The sequence below is a fragment of the Pimephales promelas genome, chromosome 2 (assembly GCF_988280905.1).
Source record: "Pimephales promelas chromosome 2, fPimPro1.hap1.1, whole genome shotgun sequence".
Classification (NCBI taxonomy): domain Eukaryota; kingdom Metazoa; phylum Chordata; class Actinopteri; order Cypriniformes; family Leuciscidae; genus Pimephales; species Pimephales promelas.
This window is the reverse complement of record NC_142770.1, coordinates 9,016,194-9,040,516: the sequence shown is the minus strand read 5'-3', so window position 1 is coordinate 9,040,516 and position 24,323 is coordinate 9,016,194. Positions and strand designations below refer to the sequence as shown.

At 38.7% G+C, this 24,323-nt stretch overlaps 5 protein-coding genes and 1 pseudogene across 5 annotated transcripts in view; 3 read left to right on the top strand and 3 right to left on the bottom strand.

Moving 5' to 3' along the window:
* The first annotated feature begins 1,164 nt into the window (after window positions 1-1,164).
* LOC120486517 (transcription factor 15) lies at window positions 1,165-2,208 on the top strand. The gene is made up of 2 exons (XM_039682585.2): window positions 1,165-1,885; window positions 2,176-2,208. Exons 1-2 carry the CDS (start codon window positions 1,334-1,336, stop codon window positions 2,206-2,208), a joined length of 585 nt encoding a protein of 194 aa, XP_039538519.2. The 5' UTR covers window positions 1,165-1,333.
* Window positions 2,209-5,374: 3,166 nt separating this feature from the next.
* bzw1a (basic leucine zipper and W2 domains 1a) lies at window positions 5,375-12,334 on the bottom strand. The gene is made up of 12 exons (XM_039682584.2): window positions 12,187-12,334; window positions 11,378-11,450; window positions 9,806-9,982; window positions 9,612-9,706; window positions 9,404-9,469; window positions 9,162-9,297; window positions 8,972-9,081; window positions 8,173-8,343; window positions 7,853-7,999; window positions 6,444-6,582; window positions 6,166-6,288; window positions 5,375-6,083 (listed from the first exon to the last, which is right to left on the bottom strand). Exons 2-12 carry the CDS (start codon window positions 11,439-11,441, stop codon window positions 6,052-6,054), a joined length of 1,260 nt encoding a protein of 419 aa, XP_039538518.1. The 5' UTR covers window positions 11,442-11,450; window positions 12,187-12,334; the 3' UTR covers window positions 5,375-6,051.
* Window positions 12,335-13,154: 820 nt separating this feature from the next.
* LOC148995792 (hatching enzyme 1.2 pseudogene) lies at window positions 13,155-13,529 on the top strand (annotated as a pseudogene).
* Window positions 13,530-13,834: 305 nt separating this feature from the next.
* Window positions 13,835-24,323, top strand: part of aox5 (aldehyde oxidase 5) — a 33,464-nt gene continuing 22,975 nt past the window's right edge. Inside the window, exons 1-17 of the mRNA XM_039682966.2 lie at window positions 13,835-14,004; window positions 14,954-15,011; window positions 15,132-15,228; window positions 15,408-15,516; window positions 15,619-15,745; window positions 15,828-15,889; window positions 16,031-16,111; window positions 16,255-16,335; window positions 16,572-16,713; window positions 16,945-17,037; window positions 17,132-17,283; window positions 17,369-17,462; window positions 17,628-17,737; window positions 17,891-18,075; window positions 18,200-18,362; window positions 18,433-18,522; window positions 18,610-18,779. Of these exons, the coding sequence (XP_039538900.2) occupies window positions 13,855-14,004; window positions 14,954-15,011; window positions 15,132-15,228; window positions 15,408-15,516; window positions 15,619-15,745; window positions 15,828-15,889; window positions 16,031-16,111; window positions 16,255-16,335; window positions 16,572-16,713; window positions 16,945-17,037; window positions 17,132-17,283; window positions 17,369-17,462; window positions 17,628-17,737; window positions 17,891-18,075; window positions 18,200-18,362; window positions 18,433-18,522; window positions 18,610-18,779 (1,964 nt within the window). The 5' untranslated portion in view covers window positions 13,835-13,854. The remainder of the gene's footprint in view (window positions 14,005-14,953; window positions 15,012-15,131; window positions 15,229-15,407; window positions 15,517-15,618; window positions 15,746-15,827; window positions 15,890-16,030; window positions 16,112-16,254; window positions 16,336-16,571; window positions 16,714-16,944; window positions 17,038-17,131; window positions 17,284-17,368; window positions 17,463-17,627; window positions 17,738-17,890; window positions 18,076-18,199; window positions 18,363-18,432; window positions 18,523-18,609; window positions 18,780-24,323) is intronic.
* On the bottom strand, window positions 18,749-21,233 carry LOC120486804 (hatching enzyme 1.2). Its single transcript, XM_039682960.2, has 5 exons — window positions 20,159-21,233; window positions 19,986-20,064; window positions 19,733-19,873; window positions 19,530-19,647; window positions 18,749-19,412 (listed from the first exon to the last, which is right to left on the bottom strand). The coding sequence occupies exons 1-5, from the start codon at window positions 20,225-20,227 to the stop codon at window positions 19,016-19,018; spliced, it is 804 nt and encodes a 267-aa protein (XP_039538894.2). The 5' UTR covers window positions 20,228-21,233; the 3' UTR covers window positions 18,749-19,015.
* On the bottom strand, window positions 21,507-23,796 carry LOC120486805 (hatching enzyme 1.2). Its single transcript, XM_039682961.2, has 5 exons — window positions 22,873-23,796; window positions 22,710-22,788; window positions 22,464-22,604; window positions 22,273-22,390; window positions 21,507-22,188 (listed from the first exon to the last, which is right to left on the bottom strand). Exons 1-5 carry the CDS (start codon window positions 22,939-22,941, stop codon window positions 21,798-21,800), a joined length of 798 nt encoding a protein of 265 aa, XP_039538895.2. The 5' UTR covers window positions 22,942-23,796; the 3' UTR covers window positions 21,507-21,797.

Genomic DNA, 24,323 nt, shown 5'->3' with positions numbered 1-24,323 from the left:
TGATTATGAAATCGCAAAGGCTGCGATTATGTGTAGTGCGCAGCTTGTCACTAATATATGGCTCAGAAAAAGCTACTTCATCTGAAAGCAAAGAGTTTGAGTCACTTAAAACTTGCATTTGAAAAAGATGAGAAGCATTTACGAACCTCTTGTCCAACATAAGACAACAATTAATTACATGCTTTTACTCCCAACTCACCTCATAATGACAGTTGAGCATCCTTCTGTGAGACGATGGCCTGATAGGGATTTCCTGGAGTGATGCGTGTTCTTGCTCTTCTGCGGTGGGGCATATTTGGTGTGTCTGCGTGAGATGCCCTCTGGTGTAACGGTTTTCAAAAGTTTGCGTTTTCAGGCAAGTCTTAAATGAATGGACAAAGCGCATAAAAAGTTTAAAGCTTTTAGTTGAAAATTGTGTCATGTAAACAACCCCTTAGTTAAATAGTTTTAATATCACTTAATTGTTTCTTGTGGTGGTGTTGGTGTGGATGTCAAAACTTCTGGCTAAGTAGGTTTTTTTTTTTTCTTTGGTAAACTTTCAGAGCAATGATGTTCATTACACCTACAAGTAATCAAATGTTTGCAGCAACATTGATAGTAAGACAACACAAAGTAAGTAAAAAGCTCTCCAATAACTTTCTTCACAGTCTTTCTCATTGCTAGCATGTCAAACAGGTGTTCTGAATTACATTGTCAGATTTGAAACACTGCCCCCTATGTGCAGCAAAGTCCCAACTGTGTCTCCCCTTTTGGACCTGAAGTGACCCATAGCCCATGTGATACGAATTTTACAGGCAACGACAACAGTCTCTGTCTGTAAACTTTTCGGAGCTAAATTTAGCACTGGGTCAAACAACAAGGTTGCTTAGCTATTGCATAGATATTATATAGCATGCGAAGACTTAGAAAGCATGATATGTTTAGCCAACAATATCAGGAGCGAGAGATGAATGGACTAGAATGAAGGGACAAAAACAGAGGTGGGTCGTCTCAGAGAAAGTAGAGCAAATCACTGTTGACCTGCATAAAATCACCCAGAGGACCCAAATATTACAGCCCAAAGGTGAACAAACACCCAAATCCCTGTATGTGTGTAAGTGCGCGCATTTATTTATACATCTTCAAACGTCCTCCTTCTTTGGGCCATGACAGGTGCCCCTCAGCTCCACCTGTCCATCCTTTTCCACAGCCACATGGTGGTGGACAAATCCAGAAAGGGATCAGTCATTCAAAAAATGGCATGCTGAAGTGCCACGGGGCCACGGAAGATCTCTGGACACCGGATCAGACGCAGCTGCCCCCCGGCTGCTATTTTCACTCAGCTTAAAGCACCATGGGCAGCCAGCATCTATGCCATGGACTACCCACAACAACCAGTCTGTCTCTGCACACCATGAAGTCCACTGCAGGCGAGCGAGGGCTAACTCATGAACATCCTTCACACGACACCCAGAGCTTACCCTCCGACCCTGATGAGCTCGACAGCGGCAGTGACAGTTCGGAGAAATCCACAGGGAGCCCAACACGGGGCCACAGGGAGGCGGGGAGACACAGAGGAGGCCGTAGACTCTCAGGGGTTAGTAAACAACGGCAGGCAGCTAATGCTCGGGAGCGAGACCGTACACACAGCGTCAACACCGCCTTCACGGCTCTACGCACCCTCATCCCCACGGAGCCGGCCGATAGGAAGTTGTCGAAAATTGAGACTCTGCGATTGGCATCAAGCTACATTTCACACCTGGCCAACGTGCTTCTGCTAGGGGAGGACTGCAGGGATGGGCAACCATGTCTAAAATATCAAAACATCTTACAAAGCAACACCAACCTCAAAACCCCACCAGTACGACCCATCTGCACCTTTTGCCTGAGTAACCAAAGGAAAATGGTGAGTCCTTGAAGGTGGCGAAACTATCAACTTCTACCTGAGTCTTTCAAGGTTGGGATTGCCAGAAATTGTGGCATATTTGGGAAAATATTTGCATGCCAAACTATATTGGATTTCACGTTACTTGTCAGTAGTAAATAGTATGCAAATAGCTTTCCTTGAATTGTCCTCTTAGCTGTTTAACAGCAATAACCCATCCCTGTGTATTTCACACACAATTTGAAACTGATATGATAAAATTTGTGCATGTGTGAATTCTAACGCCTTTCAATTATCATCTACTTCTGCAGCTTAGAGACGGAGAAAAGCAAACAACTGCGTGACAGCAGAAGTTCTCTGACTGACTGCTGCTATGTACAAGCTCTCAACTTCTGAATGTTTACATGTATAGACATCGCCTTGCACAGAGACAAGACTTTCTGCTGTATGTTTTTTTTTTTTTAAATCTCTGAGGACAGCCAAAATTAGCGACAAGAAGAGAGATCTTCTTTCAGAGATTCTTGAAGAATCTGCACTTTTTCTGCATTTCCGATAAATGTGTTGCTTCTGCATGTGTGGCCACCTTATCAACTGTTATTGGTTAATGTAACTGGAGAATATGTGTAACGTTGCACCTGGTGGGAGGCTATTTCAGTATCAGATATAGTAAGCTACACCATCCCTTGCCTTAAAAAAACAGTCTTGTGTCTGCCTCTTGCATGTCACATGATGGTAACTGAAACCTTGCGGTTTGCAGTGGTCGCTGTCAGTACAACGGCAGGCAAAATCTCATCCCCTCCCTCTTGTCTCAACATCTAAGCTGGGACCCCAATCCCAACATGTCTCTCAGGAGACTACACCCAAGAATCTAACCTCGGCACGAGAACTTGGGTTGGGCAAAGCATGCTCAATATGTATTTCGAAAGTTCAAGTGGCGCAACTGAATGCTAAAGGTGGAAGTATTTCATAATGAGAACATAATCTTTCTTGTCTTGGGAACAAGGTACATGATCCCTAACACGAGCCTTGGGTCATGACCCTGACCCCAAAAATGATATAGTCTTGTCTCAAATGCTACCTGCAGTCCTTACTGTCTTTCTTTGAGTCCACAGTTTGGTGACATAACGCCGCATAGACTGTCGTGTAGAAGACATGCTCAAGGAAATGGGTACAACAAGGTCATAACACCAAATTGGGTCTTGTGGATTTCATTGACATTGCGCGAGAGAAGGCCATGTTACCACAAGTCCAAATCACAAGCATACATCTTGGGCCCTGTTTACACCTGGTATTAAGGTCACCTGGTATTGGTTGATCTCATCACAAGTAGATGAGGGAGACGTACCTGTTTACACCTCTTTTTTCTTCTCCATTTTCAAGTTGAAACCCCATCTGGCTAGTGCGCTTACCATGTTTACAAATTAGGTAAGTAGGCGGAGAGCAGGAGGTCTTTTGTGGCAGTTCGAATAAATCGATAACATAAGCATCTACACTACAAAAACAATATGGTCGAATGCATTTTCAACTACCTCTGAAGTGGTCGAAAGTGGACAAGCTCAAAACATTTCAGACCCCATTTACACCTGTATTGAGCGTCGTCCACTTCAAGTACACTATGGGTTACGCGTATTTGGCATGCTGTTCGAGGGGGGATGGGCTCAGAGCCCGGAATTGTGGCCCAAACCCAGAGTAGAAGTGAGGAGATGGGGCGGTGGAGGGATGTTGATAAATTGTCAACGAACAGGTAAGTGATATACACCTCTTATCGTTATTTGGGTTGATTGGCTGAATGCACCCCTCCGCCCCTAGGTTAATTATCTGAACGTGCTCCTCTCAAACTTCGTAAATAAAATATCATGCGATCAGATCGACCAAACGCATCTTTATACCAAGTGTAAACAGGGCTTTCGGCATGCTACAAGATTGCATTTCAAATCTTCAAGACTGTTGTCAACGTAATAGTGCACACTTGTTGCCTCATTTATAAAATGTGCGTACGCACATATTTGATCTTAGAGTGTGTACTAAACTCCATACATTATTAGAAAAATAGTCTCTAACTTTGAAAAGTGCTTAGTGAAAAGTGCCACGTCAAGGTCTTAGCAGATGTACAGACCTGTTCTTTGGAGTCTGAGCACTTCAGATATTTGGAAATCGAACACAATTTCAAGATCATTTGCGATTCACAGCTGGAAGAGGTTAGTTCTCTGAATCACATGTACGCACATAGGAGAAAAGATAGGAAGATCAAATGATAACATTTTATTAAATTAATGAGGCCCTTGTCAATTACACAAATAGTCTCCACAATTGTCTCTTACAAACATGCAAATAGCTATATGATAATTAATTTGCACCAAATGGAACCAAAATATGAGACATTTAGAAGCTAGTAATTCCTATGGTTCTTCAATTCCTCATTGGCTATTGTCAAAGTGTGCAAGACTTAATGGGCAGTATACTTTGATTTTGAGTTAGTGGTAGGTAAGTTCAGGCCTAGAAAGCTGCTGTCCTGCAGTTTGGCTTCAACCGTGAAAAAAAAAAAAAACCCTCACTTGCCTGTAGCCTTAGTAATCCTTAAGACATTGATTAGCTTGTCAAGGTGTGTCTGATTAGGGTTGGAGCTAAACTCTGCATGACAAGGCTCACTAAGACCAAACTTGCCTATCCCTGGTTTTGGGGAAAGGTTGACAAGCTTCTGGCTTGTAGCGTGCACTAAGCTCAAGTACACTACTGAATCCTCACATGTGCTAAAACTTTTGTTGTACTGTTTACATTAACAAAAGAGGAATCACAAATTTGAGCCTAATATTTACTGTGATTACAGTTTAGTTTATTTTCAGATTCCGCACCTGCGATTTTAAACATTTAAGAGTTTTACTTTTGTAAAAGCATCAAGATGTAAAGCATTGCCATTTCCACCGGTAATCCAAAATGTTTACCCATGCGTCTTGCACAAATCAAAACTTCCGCTTGTAAGGGTTTCCTGTATTTTTGGAGACTGTGCATGACTTTCTTTGTCTTTCATGACTGTGCATTCACTTTGAGTTTTTTCCCCCTTTTACTAAAGATACTAAAGAAAAAAAAAGTGCCACGTTGTACTGGAAATACTATGACACGGCTTTCGTAAGTCATTTGTAATTGTATTTTCTCCAGCAAAATTAAGGTAAAAGTGCATTATATCAATATGGCCTACTTCTAAAACCTGTCATTCTAATACTTGAATTGTCTTCTCTTCTAAAAGTGGTCATTTGCACATCCCAAACATCAAACAAGCTGCTATTTAATTATCAAATATTTTTGTATAAAAACAGTCTGTTCTTGTGACTTTTTCAACCAATAAATTATTTTTGAAAAACATGTTCTGAATGTGGTTCTTTAGTGGTGCCTCTGGTGAAGGACATTGCACACGCCTTTAAAATAGTGGACTCAATCTGATTTTGCAATTATTTAAAAAAAAAAAAAACAGCATGTAAAAAAAAAATAGGCAAGAACCACAGACAAAGCATATACTTCTAAGTCTTTATTTCTTAAAAAAAGTCAATTAGTTATTCAGTTTAAAGAAATTGGTGACAAATAAGATGGCGATACATCATAGAAGTGGTTGGGAGTCATTTAAGGGTCTTTACAGGGTGATAAGCTATTAGTTTTCAGCGCTGTACAGTTTCATAGGCAGGGAACAGAATGCTAATGGATGTTATGGGAGAAGGACTTAACCCTTTGGCAATAACATCACAATGAGACAAGCTGACTGTTCTTCCCTATGTGGACACTGATCATGGCGAGGCATGAAGGCATCAATACCATATAGAAAAGGGCATCTTAAAACCAAACAAGGCAGCCTGATCTAAATCAATGGAATGTCAATTCATAAAGGAATCATTTTAACAATAATTTAAGATGTCCAAAGTGTATTGACACTTAAAAGTTCCTTGAGTGAGTAAATAATTACAAAGGTTGACCACAACTTTTGTGCTATTTTAAGTGTAAACCTTTATATTACAAAAAACTGTTAAAATTAACCATTTGTTATAAAGCCCTTAAATGACATCTAAATGTTATGGTTCGAAAAACAGGAGGTAGAATAAAAAAAAGAAAAAAAATAGGAAAAAAAAAAAGGCCAAAAGAAAAAAAAAAATTAGAAAGACGAGCACTTCTGTAACAAAACATTCTGCTGACATTGTGTTTTAGTCTGCCTCCTCTTCCTCAGATTCAGATTCTGAAGAAAAGAAAAAAAAAGGCAAAAATTTAAGAGCCATTTTAGGCAGGGGAAAAAAAAAAAAAAAAAAAAACCTACTCACCCTCCTCAGCATTTTTCAGCCATTCTACAAACTTCTTCATCTGCTCCAGGAAGACGCTCTTTCCTTTGGCCACATGGGCTTCTGTGTACCACTTCAGAATAACCTCCTCGCTCAAAACATCAGCTACAGGCAGTCGAAAAAGAAAAAAAAGATTCAAAACACAGCCATAACCTCTGTAATCCACTAGTCAAGTAACATTTTTGTTTAAAATTACCATATTGCGACACACCTTTGGCTTAAGTGCATAGCTTTGAAGGGATCAAGTAAGGAAGACACACCTTTGTAAAGAAGCACCACGATCTTCTGGAAGGCCTTCATGAAGTGGATATTGTCGTAGCAGTACTCCTGGATCTTCAGCAGGAGGGTGAGCTCAGACAGGCCTTGTGAGGTGAAGGCCTTCAGCAATGGGCTGTATTGCTGCAAAACAAGTTGGCAGAAACTATTAGGGGTGGCACGGTACATGAAAAAACACCCGAACCGTTCGGTTCGCTTGTCTCGGTTCGGAGCGCATGTGCGTCTCACGGTTCGACGCATGCGTAATGTAACCTCGTGCCCGTATGTGACGTGTTTTCTTTTCGCGCGACATAAACTTGTTCGACTTGGACCGGCGCTGCACAGAGCAATCGGTGAATAACATCAATCTAGCGCGAGTCGGCTCCGTATGCATTCATCACTTTCGCGGTATTTGATGTCATTACCGATCGCTCTGTGCATTGCCGGTTCAAGTTAATAAACAAGCCAGTAAAAGTGGAGTATGGAGCGCTGCAGGTCACGGCACGCGGAGAAATGGCAAGTGGGAGAGATGAGGGAGTTGGAGGATGCGCCAGCGTCGTATAAGTTTATGGTATAAGTCCGGTGTGTGGGAACATTTTGGATTTCATGTTATGATATTTTAATTTAACTACAGTGGCACTTTATGTATAGATAAGAGCTTCAGTCATACGTTTCCAAACCCTGCACTTTAATTTTAAGTGGAAAAAAGTACCCTCACATTTTGGGAATAGAAGCATTGTCGATACTGTTTTTGTGTTGAGGTTGAATTTCAATTTCACTTTATGTTTATGGCCTTTGCTATTGCTATAGCTTAATTATCTATAGGCAATGAGGTTTCATGTATATTGACATTTAAAAGACAGTGTTTTAAGAGTTCCTCTCTTTTTCTTTTAAAAGATAGAATTTTGGTAAGAGCTGCAAAAGTTAGCAGTTGATGCATGAAAGTTAATTTCTTTGTGTAAATAAGATTTATGTGATAAAAATGCACAAGTTCTTGTAGAGATAGTGATACACATTCTCCTTTTTTTGCCAAATAAACAAAAAGCATGTCAATTTCTTCTCTCTTGCTGTATCTAAATCTCAGCTAGCTTTCCTCTGAGATAGTCCCAAAATGTGCTTAAAGTCAAAGAGTCAAATTCAGTTTGTGCATGATTGCATGAATATAATATATATTTTTTTAATACTGTATCCTAAAGTGTGGATAATTAAGCTATATATCACATGCTGAAGTACATTTCTGGAGTGTTAAAGATTAAAAGAAAAAATAACAAGAACCGTACAGAACCGAAAACCGTGACCCTCAAACCGTGATACAAACCGAACCGTGGGTTTTGTGAACCGTGCCACCCCTAGAAACTATTACTACCGATTAAATTAAAGGAAGTTATGTCGCTTCAATGAGCGATGTAGATACCTTCAAGTGTTTGATGGCTTGCTCTGTGACGAGCTCCTCCTTTTTATTCCACTCGACAGCGCTCATAACACTGGTCCACACAATACCAATCATCGTCTGTTCAGAGATGCTCGTTTTCTTCATCTCCTCACGAACATAGGCAATGATCTGGGGAAGAAAAACACATTAGCTGAATACGGCAACAATAAACCTGCATAGCCAAAATATGGATGAAAATGTTAATCCTTAATATTTTAAATGAATCAATATTTGGATGCCTATTTTTAAATATATAAATTGAAAGTGGGAAAGTAGCCCAGCTGTTGACAAGACAAACTCACGTCTTTGAGGGTCTCGCCACGGGACATCAGCTCTTGCAGTTCTTTCTGAAGCTCTTTGCGCGCTCCAATGGACTGCTGGTTGCGAGCGAAATCTGAGAGTTCCTTTAGCCCGGCATCGGTGAAGTATTTTGAGAAGTGTTCGCAGCTACGCTTGTTGGCAGGGAACAGCTCCTGTTTTGTGCAAGAGGATGATCGATTAAAACATTTTTTTTTTAAATAAGAGAACAAAAAAAAAAATGCATCAACCAGAGGTCTTCACAGGTCCACACTTATGGCTCATCTCCACTAAGCGGTACGGTACGTAATTATTTGCGTTTCCACTGTCAAAAGTTGTGAATGGTACCAAAAAAGCCGTACTAAAAGGTGGAGCTAGACTCACTGCAAAACGCTGCTTAGTTGACACAGTATGATCACTTGCACGTCCTAGAAGGGCATTAGAAGCACCATTTTTTTAATATACATTTGAAATATCCTACTGTTATCGTCACGAAATGTAGTAGTTTTTCAGGCGAGAATGTAGTTTTTTTTTAAATGGATAGATTTTTAATAGATTTGATAATTTGACTGAGCAGTCACCGGGCGCTCATGTACCCCGCCTTGATAAAATTATCAAGAGTTCGATAAATGTTCAATAATATTTATTGCCAAAAGTGGAACGAAACTCATGTCAACCACGCACGCCTCACAGTGAAATATTCTAAGTGTTTGTTATGTTCTGATAATAAAGAGTAGTTTAAAACCACAATAAACGCACTGATTTCAGATTTCCCCCGAGTTGAGTCAGCAGTACGATATTTACCATAAGCCTGTTGTCCATGCCAACTTTACGCAGGCTAGCAGCAACTGAGTTGATGTCTTTTTCGTTGATCCACGATTTGAAGAGTTTCACAGCGAAGGCGGCAGATACCCCTACAACAAAATCCAGACGATGAGTTAGTTTACATATTCTTCACTCAGAAAGTGCTGCCGTTAAACAAGTCTGTCATTACCTTCCTTAACCAAGTTCTCATTAAAGAGGCTGCTCAGGATGGAGGCTGATATATTGCCATTGGCCAGCAGGATTCCGGCAAGCATGGCCAATTTATTCCTCTCAGACTCGGTGAACCCTTTTAAAAACAGCAGCAGCTGTGAAAAAAAAAAAGACATTATGGGACTTTACAGATGAACAATGAAGCAGTCTTTGTTTGACTAACAAATACGTGATAATCCTTAGTTCAACAACTTTGCTTACCTTCTTAATCTCCTCTTCAAACCCTTTCTCCAGGTACTTGTAACGCCTGATCAGCTTGTTAAAAACCTACAGCACAAGGTGAATATGTTGAAACATGTAAAGAGGAAGCCGAAAAGTACAATTAATACCCATGACAGTGACGTTAAATCAGAACAAGCTCTGAAACGTTAGACTATTTAACAGCCAAGCAGTTTATAATGGTGAACACCTGAGCATACGCCTGCATGGTCTCCAGGTCTTCACTTGCCGTGAAGAGGCAGAACTCAGTACGGGTCAAGTCATCAGACAGAGTCCCTCCTGGGGCTGAAAAAAAAAAGAGAAATATATACAAATACAAACCATTGAATTAAAATGGTTTATTGCAATTCCAGCCCACTGATATAGCCATAAATAACTGCTTACCCAGCATTCCTCCAGCCACCAGGATGTCGAAGAGAGTCTCAGCATACCGGCGGTAATCGAGCTTGGCGCCAGAGGCATCAAGGAACTTTGCAACCGCTTCCAAATCAGTGCCAGTTTGGTTCAAGCCTTGAACAATACTTTCTTGAAACTGAGTAGGGTCAAATCTCTCCTTTTCATCTGTGGGGAAATGAGTTTTAAAATGGGTGGCACTTTAACACAGAGGTTCCTGAGGCTAAGGGTTTTCAATTCAGATTACTTTTTATTTACTGCCATAAGGGTTTTCAATCTTATAGAACTAATGGTTGAAGTACCCAACTTTTGGGGCATTCACACCAATTTTAGCTCCTACTAGGGGTGGGAATTACAAGGTACCTCAAAATACCGATATCACAATACAGCAATTCTGCGATAATCAATGTATCATTAAAGGATTGTCTAGCAAATATCATGATATTAGTCTATGAAAACACAGCACCTGTGAAAAGGTTAAGTGCTGGTTTTCCAGACTTAGGACAATTAATTTACTCACACTGTTGTTCTCCATTCAATAAAATCTTGTTCTTAGGTCATTTAACTTTTGTTCACATACATTCATTTGTTTGTTTAGAGCCACATTGAGGAGCCATGAAATATATCGATATTTGGTGCCAGCATACAAAATTCTTGTATCGAACGGAAAAGAATAACGACATTTCCCTATCGATATTTTGTCCCACTTGAGAGAAGGATCTAACCAATCACAATAGGAACTACCAGTGGGGTAAGTGCTGATTGGCCGAATGCACAAAACACCAGTACCAGCATTTTTTGAAAAACAAAACAAATTAGTCTATTTACTCAATGAACAAACTCTACAAACATTTATAGATGGACCTTCTAATCTTTACAATAAGGAGAAAATCTAACAACTTTAAGGGGACCAAGTGAAACATGATATTATATTTCTGTTCAACTATAGACACTGGGCATCAACCACAAGGCAAACAGCCAAACACTAATATTTTTTCATAAACCCCACTGTCTATTTTCTTTGTACAACAATTAAATCTAACAACGTTTTAGGCAGGATTACTAAACAGAGAATGGGAGCGCTGTGTGCTCAGACGAAATAAATGTCTGCCGCGCCAAAATAAAATTCATAAGGGCAGCTTGTTCCTACTGGCGGTGCGAATGCAACCAGAAAAATGGTCCTAGGGGAATATTTAGTTCTCGGGGAACCACCCTGGTGGCTAGATCCTATAACCAAGTTCCTAAAAGTACTAAGTGCGAAAAAGGCTTTAGCTACCACAAAGCCCCAAATACGATCTTCCTAATGCGAAGGAACCCGCGTCATGAAATTTTAAATTTAAAAACTGTCAAGCAAGATCAGTTTTTAAAACGTCACGTGAACAGATCCTAAATCAATTTAATAAAATAATTTATTGAACAGTAATTTGTTAAATCTCACTCAAACATCTTGTTAGTAAAAGTTATTTACACACCATTTTTCTCTGAATTTTTCTACGGACTGCTTAGTACTCCATCACAGCCCCCGGGACCCCAGTTTGAGGAGCCTGGTGTGAGGCTACTTACCTCTTTTCCTAGTTTTAAAACGCTGGCCGGTAAGCGTTGGCTTTTGCTGCTTTTGATTATTCATAAAAGACACCTATGAAAAGAAGAACAATATTTAAGAACATTTCATTGAAGAGCACAAAGAAACCGCATGTAGATGTGGCAGGACATTTCCAAAGCCATCAATACAATTAAAAAAAGAAAATGCGCTAAACAATACTGTCAATACTTTAGGGATTTAAAACGTGAATAATAAACTGGTTTAATTAGTAGTTTCAGTAAAACCTGTAGTAATTAATCCAACGTGAAAGCATACATCACGTTGTCTCGTGGGCAAATTATACACTTTAGTATTGCTCAGATAAAATCCAAAACTTGTTTAATTACTAATTGCATATGGATATGTTACTGTAGAAATGTGTTAAATAACGTTAACGTTTATGTATTTTTTTGAGGGGGTCTGAACTGCAACTCACGCGCTGGGCTCGCGCTAAAGCTAACCGGCTAAAAAGAGGCCTAACCGCTCCAAACATTTTTTAAGAACCACTTATCAAATTTTACTTATCAATATAAAGTATTTCAGACCCAAACGAGCACAATGCCAATAATTTACTAAATTAACATAAAAAAACAGGAATTATAACTTACAAGGTATTATCTTTTATATTAAATTGTTATAATATCGGGGGCTCCGCCATCATGATTTAAACAGCTGATCACAAACGTTAGCCCCAAAAAAACGGCCATCCTTTTAAAATAAGGATATAAAACCACTCAAGCTTAAACCGTATACAATTATTATACGTATATAAAATACATAATGGGCTTACCGAAATGAATTCAGATAAAAAACGGCTTTTGAACCCAAGAACAAAGCAAGACAATAGCAGGTTCAAACTCAACACACAAAACCCTCCCTGATGGCAAGAGCATGATGCGCCTGCGCAGAAGAAGATCAGAGAGGGGAAACAATGGACTCGTCCATTACAGGGGAGTGTGAGGGGTTAGAGGGGTGTTTATTGATGAAATAATGATAGTTAGACGTTTACAACTATTGTTTAGTCAATTACAATATTTATATATGACCAAAAAGTTTCTTAGAGTGTAAAATATACTCTTTTACTATATATGTGAAAGTTCATAAAAACATGTACCCCCTCCCAGCTGACAGTGATTTGTAAGCCTAATGCGGGTCATACCATTGTAATGAGGGGTGTGATTATTTTTTTTTTCCTTTATCCAAGGGTAAACCATAAAAAGCATTGAGTTCAATTAGGTCAGCACGCTAAGCTTTGATTTGCATATTTTAGTATTATTGTAATTTTCTTGAAATGTATATTTTATATTTGAAGCTAAATATGAAATATTTTCACACAGATACTTTGAGTAGGCTACATAGTAGGCCTAGCCTATATATAGCCTACCTAAATCAAAAAAAGAGTTTCATGTCCATGTATTCCTTTGATAGTTAGTGAAGTGAAGTGAAGGCCAAGTATGGCAAACCATACTCAGAATTTGTATTCTGCATTTAACCCATCCAAGTTAGTGCACACACACATTAGGAGGACACACACACACTGTAAACTGTCTACTGGACACATTCACTACGGCGCCCAGGGACCGATTGTGGTTAGATGCCTTGCTCAAGGTACCTCAGTTGTTTCTGCAAGTATTGAGAATCGAACCCACAACATTCGAACATTCAAGTCTGACTCTCTAACAACAAGGCCAACAATAATCTGCTTTGTGGCCAGATCATCTCAGACCAACTAGGCCTACATTGTCATTGACAACTAAAATGGGTGAGAACAATCATACTATACCAACAATAAATATTTGCCTTAGAACAGGCCTTAAAAAGCTCAACAGGGACGGCTGTGTGTACATTGGCATCTTACAACTTGAGCTCAATCATGCCCTGGGATTTTACCATGAGCAAACTAAGAGCGATCGTGACAAGTATGTCAAAATCAACATCCAGAACATCTACACCTACAACCAAAACACCCCATATGACTACGGCTCCATCATGCACAATGGAAGAACTGCCTTCGCCATTCAGCGCTGGCTGGAAACCATCACTCCCATTCCCGATGGGACTGTGGAAATCGGACAGACGCAGAGATTGTCCAACATCGACATCCTGAGGATCAAGAAGCTGTATGGATGCTGAAGATGAGACGGATACACATTATTTAAAACTGTTCAACTGTCTGTATAGATAGTGTGATGTGGTGATGGTCTTTACTTTCTAATGGTGTCGTATTTCTGAAATATGTAAAGTTTAATTAAACATTTATCAAATGTCAACCTTTTTGTGAACTCTTTGCATCTATTAGTTTTTCTTCTCTAATAATGTTTCTTCTTTTTGAACGAATAAAAATAATTTCCAAAACAATAAAGAAAGATAAAAATGAAGGAAAACCCACTGCACGCACATCTTCTTCACGCATTCCTGAATTTCACCGTGAAAGGCAGGGCAAAGCCTTTAACATGTGATGTCAGTCAGTCAGTCGCTCATTCAACTGATGGTTAGTAAACCAGGAGCATCTGTGACAACTCATCTTCCCATCACATATCCTTCTCAACTCATCATGTCATCTCTAGCTGTGAACAGTGAGCTTGTCTTCTACGTTAATGGCAAGAAGGTATGATTCAATTATAAATACTGATTTTAAATGTTTACAGATTTGAAAATGTAAGGCGCGTATATGTGGAGGACTTTTCATTTTCTTAATAGTTTTTGGCTAATAATATTGTTAATATGTAATATATGGCTTTTATATTGTGTTAGTTCATAAATAAAAGTGTTTTCAATTTCAAGTTGCTGTCACAATTGTCACAAGCTGTGAAATACTATCTCAAAAAAAAGGAAGTGATTCTGCTGGAATTATCACTGTGATGAATATTAACATTTTTTTATGTTTAGTCTACTCATATTCAAAGTACATAACCAAACTTGAACATATAACCAGCAGAAAATGGCGTGACTAAACGTGCATGTCTGAATCGTGGCACATGACAGTCAGCCAGCAGCCAAAAAAGAAATCTTTACCTCTCATGTATGATGCCATGAAAATGATTTTCTACGCTGCACACAGTCAGTTCATCATGTGTTTGCCCTTGTCACACACATACACTTTCTAAATATAATTGATGTTCATCTATTCCAATGTTTCCACATTTCTCTTAGAATTCAACTCAAAACAAGTAACATAAAATCACTGTAAAAAAAAATATTGTTGGTTTAACTTGAAAAAATTAAGTAGCCTGGCTGCCTTAAAATTTTAAGTTCATTGAAATGGGAAAATTGAGTTAATGCAATGGAGATTGATTTCAGAACTCAAAATATCAAAATATCATCAGAAACTCAAAATATTATGTTATCTGAACTATATAAATTATTTAAGTTGATTTGACAAAAGAAAAATGTTGTGATTACAAATTTTTACAGTGATCAGTGTGTGATATACTCAGAAATCCAATCCTGTCACATGACATGACCATACCAAACTGTGTATGGCTAATGGTTATCAATTGAAGATATTTGAGCAATGGCATATAGTCATTACATGTTTTTGCTATTTTTATGTAAAGATAGTAGAGAAGAATGCTGATCCAGAAGAGATGTTATTGGGTTACCTACGACGGAAGGGTATGGTTATTTCCATATGACAAACATTCTCCAAACAATGGTGTAGATACTTAGCCAAGGATATTAAAGATTTTATACTCACCAAGCCTGTATTTGCTTGTATGATGTTTTGGTGTCCAGTTGGTCTTACGGGCACAAAGTATGGCTGTGGTGGAGGGGGATGTGGAGCCTGTACGGTGATGCTGTCCAGATATGACCCTATCCAGGACACTGTGCTGTATCTTTTACTCGTATATCAAAACTAGCGGTATAAAACCTTTATATGAAACAAACGAAAGGAATATCTTTTGACATAATCAATGCTTTAATCAGCAAAAACTTTATCAAATTTATTGAATTTTTCATTTAAAAAAGTTATGGATTAAATCGTTTCATAGTCCTTAATCCGTTCTTCAGACACTGGTCGGTAAACGCGTGTCTGCAGCCAATTTGTGCTCTGCACGGTGCGGCGGTGGTGACCGTCGAGGGCATTGGAAGTACTAAGACTAAACTACATCCTGTTCAGGTACCTGATTCTACCTAAGAGACAAACTACATATCAATGTTCAAAGTAGGTTCTTTGAATAGGTTTTCCAGAACCATGTAGACATTGTTTTGTTTTGTTTAGGAGCGTATAGCAAAGGCTCATGGGTCTCAGTGTGGGTTCTGTACTCCTGGGATGGTGATGTCCATGTACACATTACTTAGAAACAACCCACATCCCAACATGGAGGACATTCGAGAGACACTGGGAGGTAACAAAAATACAGATACACGCAATTTTGAAAACTACGAATTTAAACACATTTAAAAACCTTGCGTTTTCTCTCGTTTAAGGGAACCTGTGTCGTTGCACTGGGTATCGACCGATAATTGACGGATTCAAGACATTCTGTGATGTAATAGCTTTGAACTTTTAATACAACATAAAAACATTTCAACAAAGAAGTCACAATCAGTACATTTAACAATTTGTAAAACTATTGATTTTGACTGAAGAAAACTAACATGTGCTCATAATGTGATCCATATGTTTCCAGACTCCAATATGTTGCCAAAATGGTGACGGAAATGGGAAATGTTGCATGGAAAGCAGCAATTCCCACAACAATGAATCTGATGTAAGACAATATGAGAAACAGAAATTCTTACAAATGCATATGCAAATTAAATGTGACTTTTTATTAGTGGAACAGCACAACAGAAAACCTATTACTTTTTAGCAGACAAAGTTAAACTCTTCTACTACTGGTATTTTTGGTAGATATCTGGAAATCTTTTCAGCTTGGATGATGTCTTACCCCTCGACCCAACTCAGGATCTGATCTTTCCCCCAGAGTTACTGGTAAGCAAACCGTTCACTCTTGGGTCGTTTTAACCCAATTTGGGGACAAACCCAGCCATCGGGTTACATTTTTAAATTACATTTTTATCCCGATGGTTGGGTTTGTCCATATTTTACCCAAAATTGGGTTAAAACAACCCAGCATTTTTTTTAGAGTGTTTGAGTTCTTGTGGTAGCTAATAAGAACATGGATATTTCAGGCCACTGATCTTTGTTATATCCTTTCTTTCTATCAGATTATGGGGAAGAAAAAAGCAGAACAACTTTGTTTTCAGGGCGAAAACGTCAGGTGGATTTCCCCAGCAGATCTGAAAGATTTAATTAGATTGAAAACTGAATACCCCAACGCACTTCTGTTGGTGGGGAACACAACCATAGGTTGGTTTCAAGAGGAAGTTCATCCATCCATGCATCTATGCATCCATGCATCCATCTATCTATCTATCTATCTATCTATCTATCTATCTATCTATCTATCTATCTATCTATCTATCTATCTATCTATCTATCTATCTATCTATCTATCTATCTATCCATCCATCCATCCATCCATCCATCCATCCATCCATCCATCCATCCATCCATCCATCTGATTTTGTTCTCTCACAGGGCCGAAGATGAACCTGAAGGGAACCGTCAATCCTTTGGTGATCTATGGTGGAAGCGTTCCAGAACTTCGTGCTATCAAATGGCAAAACAATAGTAAATCACATTCAAACAAAGCATCGCCATTACATATGTGAATACAAAGTGAATATTAAAGCCCAAAGTAAATTCAACAACACTTTTTTTTTAGGCATAACTGTAGGGGCAGGATGCAGTTTGTCTGTTTTGAAGGACGTCCTGCTGCGTGGAATTGAGGAACTCGGCCCAGAAAAGAGCAGGGTTTACCAGGCCCTTGTTCAGACTCTACAGTGCTTGGCCAGCCAACAAATACGCAACATGGCTGTGAGTAACAAAAACAAATTACCATGAGGAATTAAGAAGAACAGTTGTCTACATGTTACACTTTTGTTTATGTTGGAATTTCAAGACCATCGGTGGAAATATCCTGAGCGCCAACCCCAAATATGACCTGAGCAGCATTCTCGCAGCGGCGGAGTGCACGCTACACATTGTTTCCAAAGGTAATTTCAGTGTATTTGGACTTTATATTTAAATGTAGAAATATACATTTTTTTCACATTTGTTCTCTGTTGCCAATATATTAAACGTGGGAAGTAACTATTCATTTAAAAAAAAAAAAAATAAGAATAAGAATTACATTTTTGTTCCTTTGTCCTTAAATATAGATGGTACGCGAGAGATTTGTCTAAGTGAGGAGTTTTTCACAGACTTTGGTAAAACAGCTCTACGACCAGATGAAGTTCTGCTGGCTATTGATATTTCCCACTCGACACCGGTATATACTTCAAAATGGAGGAAGCTAAGCCTACTTAATATTACCAAACTACGTCAAGTTTCAACTTGGCCCTAAAAGACTTTTAAAACGACAAATATGCTACGAATTCACTTGCCATTTTGAAAAATAAATACTAATCCCTGTGTTTTTCAGTGGGAGTTTGTTTCAGCATTTCGCCAGGCACAGCGCAGAGAGTTCGCCTTCTCCATAGTGAATGCTGGTATTAGGGTATCGTTCAGGCATGACTCAAATGTGGTGGAGCATCTGGATATTTTTTATGGAGGTGTGGGTCCCACCCTGGTAAAAGCCAGACATACCTGTAAAGAGCTGATGGGAAGGTAAAGCTATCACAAGGCGTGCATAATTTATATCCGTAAATCCTGTATATAAGAACAGCCAACATTGCAAAATCTGACATCTTAGCTGCATTGTAAACATTCCTGTCAATTAACTCTTTGGCAGAAAATGGGATGAGAAACTTCTGGTAGAGGGAACACAGCTCTTAGAAGGAGAAATCTCCGTGCCCCCTACTGCCCCTGGTGGACGGGAGGAGTATCGCAAGGCTCTAGTACTCAGCTTCTTTTTTAAGTTTTACATGCAAGTGCTGCTGGAACTCCAACAAAAGGTATGATGATGCTTATAATTTGTTTAAAAGTGAGCAATGTACTTAAGTCATGCTTTTTTCTCCCCTAAAGGAGGTTTCTGTGAATGATTTGCCATTAGAGTATGTCAGTGCTCTAAAGCCCTTCAAAAATGAGGTACCACAAGGAAACCACTCTTTTCAGGTGAGCAGACCCAAGTCAAGCTTGAGTTGTCATATCAAGTCTGTCTGATAACAAAAACGTTCTCATTACATTCCAATTAAATTACAGCTTGTACCAGAGACTCAGTCTTCTAGCGACCCAGTGGGACGCCCCAATGTTCACCAGGCCGCCCTTCAACAGGCTACAGGAGAAGCTGTGTATTATGATGACATCCCATCTGTTAAAGGAGAACTCTTCGCTTCCATGGTAACCAGCACCAGGGCTCATGCAAAGATCATGTAAGTGGACGGAAATTCATTTATGAGATAATAAATATTTTTTTTTTATATTTTTTTCTGACACAATCACGCATTTCAGAAATTGAACACCACCACAAGACAAAATATCACCTCATAATTTGCTTTATTTTCCCGTGTAAGATCAAACATTTTGACCCAATTTAAAACCATCAAAAGACAAAGACCATCACCTCATTACATTATTCATCTGTATATGGATAAAACATAATAAATGATTAAACAGCACACCCATATAGCTTGTTGATCCTCAGGATGTCGATGTTAGACATATCCTGCCTCTGTCCGATTGTCACCGTCGCATCAGGAATGGGAGTGATGGTTTCCTTCCCGGTCTGGTTAGTGAAGGCCGTTCTTCCATAGTGCATGATGGAGCCGTAGTCATATGTGGTGTTTTGATTGTTAGTGTTCTTCAATTGAAAGTTGGAGGCATAATTGGTAGGGATGTACTCCCAGTTGATTTTGACATACTTGTCACGATCGCTCCTGTTTTGCTCGTGGTAGAAGCCCAGAGCATGATTGAGCTCATGTTGTACGATGCCACGATACACACAACCAGTTCTTTTGAGGGAGACCACCTGTTTGCCACCAATTCTACCAAGATAAGAGTAGCACCTGAGAGAAAAAGAGAATTTTATATTATCAATCTGTGTTTAACATCTTACTCACTGTAAAAGAGTTTTGCTAAGGTCAGTTAAATATTTTTCATTTGTATTGTATGAATATCCTCACCCATCTTTGTTCTCAATACTGATGTAGTCGGTCTGAGATGATCTGAGCACAAAGCGGACGCAGGTTTTGTTGTGAAAGGTGGACATGGCGTTCTGAATAACAGAGATGTCACTAGAGGCTGCAAAGAAAAAGTACCACAGGTTTTTAAATATGATTTACACACACATATATTATGCTAAAATGAATAAAGATGATTTACTTACAGTATTCACTGCTTATTATATAAGGGACCTCTACAATGTTGCTAGAGTTTTTCTTCCAGAAACAGTTGTTGTTGTAGCAGTAGAGAGCATTTTTGGTTTTGGGAAACACCAGATCTCCTTCAATCAGGTGTACCGATGATGCTGTATTTAAAGAAGGTTTTTTAATGAAATTTCTCATCAGTACATTTTAGATATATTTCACTATTTTATGAAACCCATTGTTGGCTTAACAGGAATCTACAAGATGCCTGACCATTGTTGGACTCCAAAATCTTTGTTGTGATGTCCACATTTCCAGGTATGGGTGAGAACCCATTGTGATGGACAGGCTTCTGATTATGAAAAAAGAAAAAGAAAAGTTAAATATTACTCTTTTATAGGAAAGTTCATCATCTGAGTGCATTGAGAGACTAGAAAAAGTCTTACCCTGACAGGAGACGCCTGGGAGATGCCGAAGAGAATCAGCAGAATAGAGAGGGAGGCTCTTGGGTCCATGTTGTCTCAGTGTAGGGATGTTTAGGATGCTCCTGGACTGATATTTGGTGTCTGCGAGCGGTTGAACCTAAACTTTATATTCACCTGTGTAGGTGGGTCAACCAGGGTTAAGCCTTAGTGTCCAAAGGGAGGTAATTAACTCATCTGTTAATCCAAAACATTGCACAACCAGATCATTTACAGATTGTTTTGCTAATCCACTGAAATAAACAAAGGCAATTACTTTTTTGTATCAAGATCCCCAAAACTCTATTATACGGGGAGTGTCCCAAACACTTTAAATGGTTTCTTAATACAGATCTACAACAAAATGATTTGCGTCAACATCAAATTTGGAGGTGATAGTTAAGCTCATCATGAAATTTCTTTACTATTTCTTTAAGTGCATTTTATTCACTGGATCAACTGTACCCAATATTCCTCTTTAAAGTCTTTTGCAGGCAAGGAGTACAATACTTCAATTCTTGGTAAATTTTCACTATGGCTACGAAGTTACTTTTGCAAAATAGTTACAATCACTACTTTCCCATTTATGTACAGACACCTATAACCTGAAATATGCATGAGTATGATGGGCATTTGAAATCTGATTATCTGAAATCATGAGTATTGATGAGCATTTGAGACTGTGTCTTGCTCATCAGTACATGCAGAGAGAGTGATAAACTCCAAGATTTATATTTTAAAAACTACATAATATACCGTTAAAATCAAAATATATCTGATTTTGTGGAATGCGGTTGGACTTGTTATTTGTGACAAAATAACAGAATTTGGGTGTTGACCAAGAATAGGGGAGGATTTGTTCTTCTCTGGAGCTTAGATGTGCACCTGTCATAAGCTTTGCCTTTGTTATGTTAATGTACAGTTTTTCAGCCTAACATGTGTCATTGCATCGAAACTATGGTACGGAACTTAAGAAAGGCTGAGAAAAATAGTATCTTTTGATAATTTAAGAAAGGTTTTTCGTTCAAAGATAAAAACATTTCACTGTTTATTCTTGATTTTTTTTCCCTACACACACACACACACACACACACAAACACACACATATATATATATATATATATATATATATAAAACATTTAGGTCAAGTTTAATGATATATTACGACTACTTCTAGAAGAGGGTCTTGGCACAAGGTCTTTAAAATGTAGGTATCAGACAGGAAACCTTTCTTCTCAAACATCTGAACTAAATGTCAAAAATCTTTCAAAATCTACATTATAGCATTTTGACAAAAAAAAAAATATATATATATTTTTTTTTTTGAAATGCATAAATCATATTTTGTGCCCAGTCCTCCTAAGGTTTAGCCAGGTGGCTTTAATTAGGGTCCAGGAGAAGCTTAATGACACCTTTAATGCTACAATCAAGCACTTTCTTAAACTTTACATTGAATCACAAATAAAGTATTAGTTTGTCTTAAAGTTCACCTTTATTTTTCCCAACCCAACACAATCACACATTTCAGAAATCCAACACCATTAAAGGACAGAAACATAATCTCATTACATGATTCATCAACAGACACATAAACTATGTTCAATTATGTGTTTAAGCCTCATCTTCAGCATCCATACAGTTTGTTGATCCTCAGAATGTCAATTTTTGACATTCCCTTTCTCTGTCCGATTTCCACAGTCCCATCGGGAATGGGAGTGATGGTTTCCAGCCAGGGCTGAATGGCGAAGGCAGTTCTTCCATAGTGCATGATGGAGCCGTAGTCGTATGGAGTTTTTTGGTTGTTGGTGTTCTGTTTCTCGAAGTTGTAGGCCATATCAGGAGAGATGTTCTCAAAGTTGATTTTGACATACTTGTCACGATCGCTCCTAGTTTGCTCGTGGTAGAATCCCAGGGCATGATTGAGCTCATGTTGTACGATGCCAGTGTACACACAGCCGTACCTATTGAGGGAGACCACCTGTTTGCCACCAGTTCTACCTAGAGCAGAGAAGCACCTGAGAGGAGAGAGGAAATAAAGGGGTTAAATATTGATCTGTTAAAGGTCTGTTAAATGTTTCTTGTTGGGATAGTGTTCTCACCCATCTTTGTTCTCAATACTGATGTAGTCGGTCTGAGATGATCTGGCCACAAAGCGGATGCAGGTTTTATCGTGAAAGACCGACAGGGCGTTCTCAATCACTGATTTGTCAAAATTGGCTGCAAAAAGGGTCCTAAAATGGCATCTAAATGAATCGTAGATATGTGCAATGAATGAAGGAGATTCACGTACAGAATTCTCTGCTCACTATGTAAGGGATCTCCACTATGTCGTCAGAGTTTTTCTTCCACAAACAGTAGTTGTTGAGGCAGTAGAGAGCATTTCTGGTTTTGGGAAACATCACATCTCCTTCAAGCAAGACTTCAGAAGATCCTGTATTTAAAGAGAATTATACTGATGAAATAATGCAATTTATTCATAAATCCAGATCACTTTTCAGAAACGTGACCCATTGCTGGCTTTATCAAGATGCTTCACCATTGTTGGTTTCTAAAATCCTTGTAGTGATGTCCACAGGTTCAGGCTCTGAGACAAACACATCATCAGACATCTGCTCCTGGTGGTAGAAACAGAGATGTTTAAAACAAATCATTTGAGGACTGTTAATGGTTTAAGAGAGAGAGACTAGAAAGGACCTTACCATGAGAGGAGACGCCTGGGCGATGCCAAAAAGCAGCAGAAGAATGGAGAGAGAGGCTCTTGTGTCCATGTTGCCTCGATCAGTGTGTGGAGATGTTCAGGATGCTCCTGTGCTGAGATTTGATGCCTACGAGCTGTTCTGTCTGGACTTTATATTCACCTGAGTAGGTGGGTCTACTGGAGGATTATGGGTAGGGTCTTGGTGTCCAGAGTCTAAAATGTGTACCTTCAGGGAGGAAACTCTGACCTCGCCTGTTGGTCCAAAACTTTAGACAATCATAAAATGTACCTCAGTTTGTTTAACTAATTCCCTAAAATGGGCATGCTATATTTTTTGGACTTTACCACAAGCCCTAAGACAGTGGTGTACAGGGATGGTCCACAATACCTTAAATATGCTCTGTTGGTAGATTACAAATGAATCCTTATTTGTAAGAACATCTTAGTTCGTTATAGAGATTAGTAAACGACCACAAAAATATTAGCAAGATGGACAACTAGTTATTTAATAGAAACATTTTTGCTTATAGCTAAACTGGAAGCTTCTGATTTGAAGGGAAAATAGGACAATTACTGTGAATTGCTAAAATATTTTCAGGAGAAATGTAGTAATATAGTATTTCATTGCACTACACCGCTTCTTAATTGAAATAATTGTTTTGTTACTGAAAAGCAAAATTATTTCAAACAATGACAAAACAAACTGGCTGATTAATAAGGTAGTTTAATCGTTTAACTACGCATAACAATGCTACTGTATTTTAAACATTAAACTGTACTACATCATAACTAGTTAAAGAAAAGTCACATTTCAACTCTTTGAGGTTTAATGTTTTGATCAAAAAAGTTTCTAATTCGATTTTTACAAAAGTTATGTATTTTATTTTGTACTCCAGATGTTATAATCAGTTTTTGCAATCCAGCAGAAAAAAAAATGCTCAAAATGTATTTAGATTTTAACATCACAGACAAGAAGTTGTGAATCTCATTTACGTAGCGATTCTGAGTGGAGGGGTGAGGCGGATGTTTTCGGGGGAACTGCTCTTGCATAGTTTGATTTTGTTCATCTAGGCCAGAGCGTTCCCGTCTGAAGTGTGACGTACGTGTTCAAAAGTCCTGCTCTTATTGTGTTATCCTCCCAGCAAACAATAACATTGTTTATTGTGCCATTAAGCAGCTTGTTCATTTGTCACCTCCATGGATGGGAAGTAGATCCCTGATCTTGATATCACTCGTGTTTGTAGTGATTGTTATTTTCTTGTTTCGTTGTCAATATGCAATTTTTTTACTGTTCTTCCTCCAGTCAAATAATTCCACAATAACTAAGATCATCACTGCAACACACACCCGACACAGAATCGGCTCTGGCTCTTTTCACACTGATATTTTCCGCAATTTATCCCAGTATAGTATTATTACAGGTTCTTGTAAGAGTGCCGAATTTTCCAGCAT

What these genes read in the sequence shown, in the direction of transcription:
- LOC120486805 (XM_039682961.2), bottom strand. Translation starts at nt 22,941, where the DNA reads ATGGACACAAGAGCCTCTCTCTCCATTCTTCTGCTGCTTTTTGGCATC. An exon ending in GATTTTAGAAACCAACAATG is followed by an intron (nt 22,605 to 22,709) that starts GTGAAGCATCTT and finishes CTTTAAATACAG; the next exon opens with GATCTTCTGAAGTCTTGCTT. An exon ending in CATAGTGAGCAGAGAATTCT is followed by an intron (nt 22,391 to 22,463) that starts GTACGTGAATCT and finishes CCCTTTTTGCAG; the next exon opens with CCAATTTTGACAAATCAGTG.
- bzw1a (XM_039682584.2), bottom strand. Translation starts at nt 11,441, where the DNA reads ATGAATAATCAAAAGCAGCAAAAGCCAACGCTTACCGGCCAGCGTTTT. An exon ending in GGTGGCTGGAGGAATGCTGG is followed by an intron (nt 9,707 to 9,805) that starts GTAAGCAGTTAT and finishes TTTTTTTTTCAG; the next exon opens with CCCCAGGAGGGACTCTGTCT. An exon ending in GTGGCGAGACCCTCAAAGAC is followed by an intron (nt 8,000 to 8,172) that starts GTGAGTTTGTCT and finishes TTTCTTCCCCAG; the next exon opens with ATCATTGCCTATGTTCGTGA.
- LOC120486804 (XM_039682960.2), bottom strand. Translation starts at nt 20,227, where the DNA reads ATGGACCCAAGAGCCTCCCTCTCTATTCTGCTGATTCTCTTCGGCATC. An exon ending in GATTTTGGAGTCCAACAATG is followed by an intron (nt 19,874 to 19,985) that starts GTCAGGCATCTT and finishes CTTTAAATACAG; the next exon opens with CATCATCGGTACACCTGATT. An exon ending in TATAATAAGCAGTGAATACT is followed by an intron (nt 19,648 to 19,732) that starts GTAAGTAAATCA and finishes TTTTCTTTGCAG; the next exon opens with CCTCTAGTGACATCTCTGTT.
- LOC120486517 (XM_039682585.2), top strand. Translation starts at nt 1,334, where the DNA reads ATGGGCAGCCAGCATCTATGCCATGGACTACCCACAACAACCAGTCTG. An exon ending in TGAGTAACCAAAGGAAAATG is followed by an intron (nt 1,886 to 2,175) that starts GTGAGTCCTTGA and finishes CTACTTCTGCAG; the next exon opens with CTTAGAGACGGAGAAAAGCA.